The sequence below is a fragment of the Syngnathus leptorhynchus genome, chromosome 18 (assembly GCF_054491065.1).
Source record: "Syngnathus leptorhynchus isolate UIUO chromosome 18, UIUO_Slep, whole genome shotgun sequence".
NCBI classification, from domain to species: domain Eukaryota; kingdom Metazoa; phylum Chordata; class Actinopteri; order Syngnathiformes; family Syngnathidae; genus Syngnathus; species Syngnathus leptorhynchus.
This window is the reverse complement of record NC_141212.1, coordinates 3,273,472-3,283,928: the sequence shown is the minus strand read 5'-3', so window position 1 is coordinate 3,283,928 and position 10,457 is coordinate 3,273,472. Positions and strand designations below refer to the sequence as shown.

At 44.8% G+C, this 10,457-nt stretch overlaps 1 protein-coding gene across 1 annotated transcript in view; it reads left to right on the top strand.

Moving 5' to 3' along the window:
- Window positions 1-10,457, top strand: part of sesn1 (sestrin 1) — a 24,106-nt gene continuing 13,649 nt past the window's right edge. Inside the window, exons 1-2 of the mRNA XM_085937257.1 lie at window positions 1-95; window positions 623-943. Coding sequence (XP_085793383.1) covers window positions 668-943 — 276 coding nt within the window. The 5' untranslated portion in view covers window positions 1-95; window positions 623-667. The remainder of the gene's footprint in view (window positions 96-622; window positions 944-10,457) is intronic.

Genomic DNA, 10,457 nt, shown 5'->3' with positions numbered 1-10,457 from the left:
AGCCTCCTTGTATTATTGCTGCAGGGCGAACGAGGCTGGTCACTTCTGTGTAAAGGTGTCCAGTTGCAAGACCCGCACCGAAGAATGTGACAAAAGTAAGTATTTTATTCACGAGACCCTTCTTTATTTTTGGGTCATATTTTGACTGCGAACCCGTGTTCGACAAACGACGTCGCTCTTTTACTTGCACTGTATTGACAGAGAAGCAAATTGAATGGAGCTCGGTGACTAACAGGCAGGCTTCGGTATTTGCTCATTTTTAATGACGTTTTGGCGTTCAAAGTTGTCATTTACAGGCGAAGTAGGTAAGTAAGCTGCAGGAGGTTGTTATTTCTAATTATGGGGCTTCTTTTGTGGTGACAGAGGAACAATGTCTTGGCATGAGGTTGCTTTAAATCCCCTGCTGGATTCCTTTTAGAAGGCAATGCAGATGTTGGTATCTGACGTCAATAAACATGAGTTAGCATATTGGTATTGTATGTGCACATTTGCTAGTATTTCTAATATGCAGCTCTGTGCCACAATCTCCACTTTGCTGCATCACTCCGTTGTTGGTTTGTATACATATCGATGTGTATCATCCCACATTTTGAGTGATCTCATGTGTGAATATTTGCCTTAGCTTTACTGTACTTCAACAACACACATCAAGTCTCCATATCAGAGGATGGACGTGCAGGACCAGGAGACTCTGGGCAGGTGGGATGGGCTGGCCAGCCGGGATGCCAGTTCCAGGACGGCCGCCATGGAGCACCTTCGCCAAGAGGTCCTGAGCAAAGTGGAGGCTATCGAGCCTGTGACTGCATCCTCGCCCTCACTGGCGTCCGGGTCACCTCCCAACAGCGACCTGAACGACATCTTAGCCCACCTGCTCATGCTCACCAAGCGGTGTCCTTTCGAAGACGTGAGGGAGCGATGTCTCCGGCTTTTACAGGCGGTCCAGGTAGGAAGGCTTTATTATTCCTGTTGTTTACGAAGCCCCTTCATTGATCATCTACCAATTTCTGCTTTGTCCATTGGATTAGCATCAATAGACAGTGTTAAAATGATATATATAATTATATATATAATTATATAATTAATAAAACATATTAACAATAAAAATCCGAAAATACAATACTGTAACTACATCTTGTGTTTAAAATGAAATAAAAGTGATCATCAAAATGCTCTAATACTGAACAAAGTGGAGCAGCAGTGTAGCGCCATCTACTGTTTAGGAGGGATTACTCCCTCGTTCTTCTTTGTTGCTCGTTAGAATGTCTCATCCCGACAACGCAATTTGAGCTGACGTGTTTATTGGAAGTATATCTCATCACAATCTTTGTCATCCGACACTTTATGTTTAACTCGCTTTTGTCATCTGCTCTTAACGGCATCAGCCGAAATCAGTTTCCCCTACCGTACACAGTGAGATAGCGAGATGGATATTTTTAGGATTAGCTCGTCGGACCCGAGCTCTCTATTACCAGAAACAATTTGAGAGGCTTGGCATCCTTTTGCTGTTCTCGCTGGAGTGTTTTGGGATGGTGGAGGATAGAGGGCGAGGGATGAAAGAGGGAGAAAGCTGCTTTGGAGGTTTTAGCTTCGCACCGCAGTACACGCCGTCTGGTATTTTTGAATTATGCTAAGCTGCATTTGCCCCACGGCTTGCCAAAGGCTGCTTTTTATGAGCCCGGCGTTGTGTCTCATGAGGATGAGCTCTTACATTTGAAGACCCCCAAAATCCTTGACCTCCCCCTCCTCTTTTTTTGCTCTTGTTTGAAATGGAAAGCACACACAACTGTGATGGCTTTTGGGAGCAAAATCTGAAAACTTTATTTATCCCCCTGGCAGTGATGCCTTTGCGGTGTTATGTTGCCCCCCACGTATTCACAGTGAGCCCCACGGGTCAAGGGTTATTGGGTCAAGGCTGAAAATAGGCATCTGTGTGTGTCTGTGTGCACCCATTCCCATGAGTTATCCTCGTACGTGTGTACATGCGTTTCTGGCCGATTAAAAAAAAAAAAAAAAAAAGGGTCATCCAAGAGGTCAAAGGTCAAAGTATATATATTTTTTTTATGATTGTATTTGTCATTCCCACAATTGTATTCTGATAACTTGCAGTATAAACACAATTTCTACACCCATAGATAGATTGACGTGCCATACACACACACACACACACACACACACACACACACACACACACACACACACACACACACACACACACCGAAACACACAAAATCAATTGTCGAGATTGACGAGGTGGGCAGACTCCATCACCCGGTCACCATATTCCCTCGGTGGCATGAAAGGAGTCCAGTCCAGTCCAGTCCACAAGAGTGGCCTCTTTGTATGATGTAATTGACGCCATTGTGTTCCGCCTCTCAAATGGTTTTTCATTCACTTTGCATGAAGCATGCGGGAGGATTGCAAATGGATAGACGATAAGCAAGTCGACATCGACACTCGATTACGTGACATCCAACGCCGAATGGCTTTTCTTTCATGCATTATTCAAATCCAAACCTCAATTTGTGCCTCACACTTATACCAAACGATCGTACCGTCGCGTCTATTAAATGGTGCGGTAAACACGATTTTTATTTATTTTTTTTCTTCAAAGTGACTCCCACCTTTATCTGAAAAAGTAAACCGCCTGAATTCTCGGTAAATAGCGGTGAGAACGAGATGCGTGACGACATGTTGTCACTATCGCATCGCTCGAGTCAAGGCTGAATAAACATCATGTGCGCATTTTTTTTGTTTTGGGGGGGGACAGACGCGGCATGACGTCGTCGGGTCCGTTCGGATTGTCGAGCCAGGCACTCTGTGACCATTTCCGGAATGTTCCATCTTACTCCCTTTCCTTTGCTTTTATATGTACATGGGCATCCTTGCTGATTTACTGAGTCAATCGAGGGGGGGGGGTTTGCATAGCCCTGTGGTCTGCGCAGATCTGCTTGGATTAGAGGAACTCTCTGTAGAGCAGGTCATAGAAATTGGACGAAGAGGCGGAGAGTAAGCTCGGCGAGCAGCAGGCGCTGACCTTTGGCACAGTGACTACACAGGCAAATTCTGTGTCGGTATGGATGATGTGCAACGAGACTTCACGCTGTGTATGTCTGGCGGGTTACGTGAAGTCATGGGGTGTATCTTTTTTTTTTTTTGGAGGGGGGTCCACAAACAAACCCCCTTTCAAAACCAGTGCAGGATGCTTTGGCCTACAGATTCAAGGAAGGGAGGGAGGGGGGGGTGTCGGTATTGCACAACTAGGTCATGGGCAATCCGGTAAGCCTGAATAAATGATAAAAAAAAAACAGGCTTTTATAGTGGTTAACATATAAAACCGGGTCCCCCCCCCCCCCAAACCACCAAAACCTGCACGGTGGGAGGGATGGGTTCACGTCGGGTTTGGGATTTTGCGGAGTGTTAGCAGTCGTCATGGTGCCGGTGACATCAAGTGCAATGGCGGGGGGGGGGGGGTTGATTGGTTGGTTGGCACCACGTTACTACTTTTATTTCTAGCCGTGCTATTCAGTTGATAGAGAGCCAGAGGAGTGGAATTGGAGGGCTTAGGTTGACTTGGAAGTGAAGAACGGAATCGGAGGCAAAGTCAGGTAGCAGGTGCAAGAAAAATTTGGACCAACCTTTCAAGACTCACAAAAAAATGCTCAAGTGTGAGGTCCGTGTTTGGATTTCTATCCCGTCTAATGCCGTTATTAAGTTTCATGTATTTTTTTTTGGGGGGGGGGGGGGGACGAGTGCAGCGAGCCGTTCCGCTGGATAAACAAGACTCACAAGCTTCGCCGATATTTATACAGCAATCCCAGATGAAATTACATTCCTCGAAAATGATTTATGACGGCCCTCTAATGCTTCCTCGGCGAAGGCGTCCCCCCCCCCCCCCGCCCAAGAATGTGTTAAATCCTCCTTTTTTTTTGTTGGTTTTAACGCTGCCAGTGGAAACCCAAGCTGGCATCATCATAAATCAGATCTGCCCGCTTATTTGCAGCGTGTGTTTTAACGCGACAAATTATTCCAACTGAATCTTTAGCACTCAAAAAGAATCCTTCACCGACTCGTTCGTTTTTATGCGAATCACACATGACTTTATGTGCTTTGGCATTTGGCCAGGCCGCAATTATGTATTTATGGACATTTTGAAATTTGAACTTGTTGATGCTTCAATGTGTTCTTGTGCTCCAAATACACAACATCATTCACATTAGCTGGCTTTTTTTGACACTAAAATGTCCAATTAGTCCGAATTAATTTGAGTAAAGTCACGAATGAAATCAGCACATCTTTTTTTTTTTGTCCTTCACTCTCTTTTCTTTCATAGCTCACCACGGAGCTTTTACTGCCTGCTTGCAAATTCACATGACGGCCACACGAGGGCACTGTGACTCCACGCGCTGCCTTTGCGGTCTTGCCGTGGGGGTGGGAATTTTCCATGCACTGGGCATGAATGTTTGCAATGCTCCGCATGATTTTGATATTTTCCTTTTGCCCTGGTCACCGGGCTGTCATCCAACTGGTGTGTATTTATTTGCGTGCATGTCTATGTGGTCAGACTTGTGTGTGCGCGCGCATCCGCTGATCCTGCATGTGTGTTGACATGTCTCGGGAGATTTATAGCAGGGAGCGTGAAGGATTTCAATTCATCTGGTAACCAAAAGCTAGTCAGCTGGCTGCGGGCCTGACTTAAGTCTGAGGTTCGACCCCTATTAGGATACAAACCGCACTCGGCTCAACACTTTGGTCAACCTGCCAAAAATAAACAAAATTACAGGAGCCCAATGTATGTTTTTCTTTGCAATGTTTACAGTGCTGGTTTTTTTTTTTAACTGTATACAGAGGTAACCCCAGATACAGTCCACTCCAAAAGTATTGGAACAACACTGCCATTGTTATTATTTTTTTTGCCGTGTTGTTTTCGCACGTGCCGTATTCCAATGGTCGCAGCCGAATAGCTATCGTGAGCTTTTCACGGACTGCATTGTCCAAAGTTGCCGTGTATACGAACGCTCGTTTATGACGCAGGCCCGTCGTCAAAAGCCGCGCTACGGGGACCGCCCCGTTCTCACAGCGGTTCACCTTTGACCTTGACCCTCGTGCCGCCAAGGCCAACGTGTTTGCGTCGACCGCGATTCCTGTTAAATATAGCTCCGCCTTACCGATATCATGCGATAAATCATAAGTATTCATCGACAAAAAAAACAACAACGATATCAATGTACGATCATGTTACTCGATAAGCTTCTGTTGTGACTTTTTTGTGTCGTTCTCTGCGACCGCACGTGTGTAACGTGCCAGAGGACGCCTGCGTAAAAGGGGAAACGCTGGCTCGCTTCCTTTTTTTTTTTTTTTTTCTCTCACTTGACAGTTCAACGTATTCAAACCTCTCGAGCACACCTAACCTCTGACTTCATCTCTCAGCAGCTTTTAATTGTACACCGTTATTTTTTTTTTCCCGTGACACATTTCGGGTCATTTTTATCGACATCTAGGCTTGTAGGCTAATCTCAAAGATTGTTGCTAATTATTTTTGTAAATAAGTTTTATTCCACATATTTGGCAGCTCTTAAAGTTCTTTATGAGATTAAAAAAATGAGTTCCTTATTTGGACTTATACCATTTTATAACTAGAATGGCCGTCATTGTGTTTATTTGGCCTACTTTTTTGATTTTGTTTGTTTTATGAGTTATTTGGCAGACTTCTTCCTGATTCACGGATAATCATGATTTCCATTCCGGACATATCCAAATTCTCTTGAAATATTGTTTTGCTATATTCTTGTCATTTTTGTTCTCACTGCTAACAAGGAAACGTAATCCATATCCCAGACCTGCTAGCTTCAGAATGCCAAAAATATTTCATGCAGTTGGAATTTACAGAGACAAAAGCTTTTTATCTTTCATCAGAATGCTGCTCACATTCTCAACTTTCAACTTTCTTTTTTTTTCTCTGAACCAAACGGTCTCGACTATGCCAACTTAGCTAGCTATCTTAGCGTAACCTTTCAGCAAAAGCGATTAACCACTATGAGCTTCACGTTTCAAATCCCGCTTGTAATCTCATGGCACCAAATCGCGTCTTAGACTAGAGATCTGAGCAAAAGTTTAGAAACAGTGGCATTTTTTTCCTCAATTGTCGTCATCGGACCCGATTCGGGCAAACGTCAAAGGCTCCACTGACTTTGCTTCTCATCACTTGACGTCAAGGAAGGAAGGAACTCCATACGGACCTCTCGTCATATACTCGACCGCCGTGCCGAGGGAAAGCAAACACAGCGGAGAACTTATGTAACGTGTCTCTTCCGCGTCCGGGGAACAAGTGGAGGTTTTGTAACCTGTCGTGAAAGAAGCCCCTATGATTTATCATCCCCGTTATGCAGAAGAAATAGGTCAATTTCTTTGCAAATCATCACGCGTGTGTGTCGAAACACTCTTTCTTTCTGTCTCCGAGTCCTTACTGGCCATCTGGTGTTTGCTTATCTTTACGAAGGCTTTGTTTATGTTCCCGTTGCAGACTTTCAAGCCGCCTTTGTTTTGTTTGCTTTTTTTTTTTTTGTATATCGTGAGCTATACAGGGACTCTCCGCTCTATATGCGCCAAGAGACATTGTATTTATAGCACCAAAGTCAATATTTGTTTTCAAATGAGCAGTGAGGAATCGGGATGATGAAATAAACGCGGCTTTGACTAGCTTTCAGATGAAAAACGAGTCGATTGGCATAAATTGGATGTCGTTTGCCGATTGGGCGGCGCAAAAGCGCAACTTTTATGGCAACTCTTCCTTTTTTGTGTCTTTCTTCTTTGGAAATCTGGGTCAGCAAAGTAGGTTTTGTTGAATCAAGGGAACCGCTGCAAAATACCGCACCTAACCGTGCCTTTCGGAACGCAGGTGTGCAAAGGTGAACATCTCGCCGAGACGTTGTGTGCAAACATTCAATCGTCGCTCTCCATCTGGGATGTTTTCACTCCCCTCCTGCGAGGAAGATTAATATTTCATTTTGTTCCAACTTTTGTTCTTATCCTAAAGTTCAATTTGGGAGAGTTTTACAAGTTGTCTTGAGTAGGTGCAAAGTACTGGCCAGTAAAAAAAGGAAGCAAAAAAACGGATCCACTTAAATCGGCCGTATCGTCTTCGTGCAGTTTTGACAGCTCTCCGACTTCTGTTGAAATAAAACAAAAACACATTTGTCATTGTGAAACTCCATCTGGCAACCAATGAGGGAAAAAACAAGCCATGGATGTTTTCTTTGCCGATTATTGCGGCAGAGCCCGATAGTGTTTTTTTTATTTTTTTTATTTTCCCGGGACGCTTCGAAACTTTACAGAACCAAACGGGGTTAAGTAAAAGTCATCCTCATGGCGGGGACTGGGCAGGATTCTGCGTGTTGTTTACTGCTAGGTGTCCTGTTTGCACCGGGACACAGTTGTTAGCGCACTTGCCAAGCTTCCACACCCTTGTGACTAGCATTAATCAGCGTGCACGCGTCTTTGTGTGTGTGCGAGGGAGGATGTGAGTGATGTTTATGTGCAAGAAACAAAGTGTGCTCTGTTTTTTTTTTTGGGGGGGGGGAAGCAGGAGTGGAGGGGTAGAAAGCGAAGTAGATAGCAATGGGAATGTTTTGTGTGTTGTAGAATTGCGTACACACGTACTTGTGAAATTGAGATTAGCCCCCACCTAATTGTGGGCAAGCACTTAGAGCCTATTAATGCCCCCCCCCCACCCTCCCTCCTCTTCTATTTAGACTCAAGAGACAGCAAAACAACAACTGCCGTTAACTGAAGTCGCGTCGGCTGCTCCGATTGGCTGTCGCCGGCAGCCGGGCCGAGCCGCCATTGGTCGAGAGCGACACACCTCTCGATCTGTTTACGCGTGGCCTAAAAAACAAAAAGGTGGAGCCATTTAAGGAAATGGGAAGAAGAGGCGAGGCAAAAAAAAAACCAAAAAAAATCTCTGGAAAACATTCATTGGAGCCTGTCCATAAACTTCTAGGAAATCAAAGTTGTTTATTTGCTTTTGTGTGTGTGTGTGTGTGTGTGTGTGTGTGTGTGTGTGTGTGTGTGTGTGTGTGTGTGTGTGTGTGTGTGTGTGTGTGTGTGTGTGTGTGTGTGTGTGTGTGTGTGTGTGAGCGAAGCTAATTTAGTCAAGAGCGTGCCAGGATAAGTGAACATTGGGCAAGAAAAAAAACTAAACCCCAACAACACGGGTTTATCATATTTCTCCAGCCGAGGCCTGTCTTCGCTTGCGTTGCTTCATCGTCAACAACGTGCTTCTCATAGTTGACACACACACACACACACACACACACACACACACACACACACACACACACACACACACACACACACACACAAATGAAGTACCCAGCAGTCATTTGTCTCATGTGACACCTAGCGCATAGCGTGCCTCCGCTATCAGATGCGTACAGTAGGCTGGGTGCCTCATCGCAGACACTTTGGAGGAAGCGGCAGTTTTTTTTTTTTTGTCTGCAAACAGAAAACATTGTCAAGGCCGGAAGTCAAAGGTGAAGCCCATCGTTTGAGAGATGCAGACAGTTGTTGACGTCGAAAAAATGGACAAAGATATGCGTATGCATCATAAGACGGGTTAAATAGCTAGCTTGATTCATGACGTGCTGTATAAGTCGCAGGTGCATGAGAATATACACGAACAAGAGTCGTGCAATTATAGAAGATTAACTACACGACGTCGGCCGGTGCAAAATGATCCGTTTCGTTTTTCCAAATGGCTCCCATATGTGTGTGAGAATGCACAACAAACTGCAATGAGGCCCCAAAAAAAAAAAAAAGCCTGTTGAAATCATAGCGCCATGTGTGAGGAGTCGTGTGGGTAGTGGGGGGGGGGGGGTCGTTGAGCTCCAGCCCACTGGTTCAAACTAGTTTGGCTGTTTTTTGTGGGCCGGCCTGTCTCACAAAGACGACATCATCACAGAGGATGTACTCCCAGGTGATGCGGGTGATATCAATAAAAGAAACAATCGAGAAAGTTATGAGGGGAAAGTCCGAAGCGACTTTAACAGGAAACTCAACGTGCCCAAATGGCGAGTCGTCAGGTAGTTGTTATTGCCGGACGGGAAAAGTCCGAACGGCCCAGCAAATGCTGAGGCGGCAGAGTGACTGAAAAAAATCCGATATACAGCATTGAGCATCTCGTCGTTATGCAACCATCGGGGTTTATTTTTGTTCTCTTGACACTTGCGTGAGACATTTCGCACGGACGGACGGACGGACTCTTCGTCCTTTTTCGGCCCATCGCCGTGCACAAAAAAAAGCTCGAGTACATCTCAAACAATGACAACGATAACACGCGGCAGTGGGAACAGCTGACTGGCTTGGAGAAAAAAAAAAAAAGGAAAAACAGACTGATAAGGAAGTCTTCATAGGGAGGGTCCACACACACATTGGAAAAACAATCATCACGTTTTTGTTATATTTTTGTCCTCGCAAGCAAAAAACAAAACAAAAAACGGGAAAAAATTCGTGCGCCTCACATGCTTAGCAATCCTCGGGCACGAGGCAAGTTGAAATGCGATACGAGTTTTATGGGGTGTCGCTGACCTGACAGATTCAAGGTAACGCTCGGAATGAAGGAATAAAAAAAATAAAAAATCGGAGCGATAGGACACGATGAAACACCGGGAGTGCTTGTTTTTTTTGGCACATGGCCCTCGCAGCTGCTTATAGACAAGGTCCTCGGTGCAAGTCTTTCAAAGCGGCGTGATGAATACAAATCTCAGCGTCTCATTTTTGGGAATGTAAGCAATCATTCCCCCCCCCCCCCCCCCCTCGAGAGATGAATTAAAGTATTTATCAGTAAGTGAGCATATCGCCAAACTGTCCTGGAAGTCGTTATGGCAACATGCTTCGGTCCCAAGACGAGTTTGACGCCCGGCATGTATACGTTATCGTCCTCGGCTATATAAATCTGTCAATCATGTGGCTCTCTCGCTCGTCTCGCTAGCTTTTACGTAATGTTGACTCAAAGTTAAATTGGGACTCTGTCAACACGTTGTCGCCACTGTTTGCAGAAAACGCGTCAGGCATGCGCACGTATAAAGTTACCATTTCAAAATAATCTTTCTATCGTAATTATATCATCTATGTAAAATTTATATAAGATTTGAATCTAATCTGGTGTGAGAAAAATCAGATTCATAAAAAGCCACTCACATCTGTGTACTGTAGATATTCTTTATCCTCTGCAAGGAACCAGCTTTATTTTGTAAGCTATAGTTTTTGCAATTTCGACACAATCAAATGATCACCTTTTGCCAAAAATTTGATTTGATTGCATCGTTAGTATGCAGAACGGTCACAGGCACTCATCCAAGACCCACAAAGTTGCGATTGCACTTTTTTTCCTGTCTGCTCCCTGTTCACATCCAGGGGTGTGTTCCGTTGACTTCCTGACTACGCTCGGGCTTCCTTCGCTT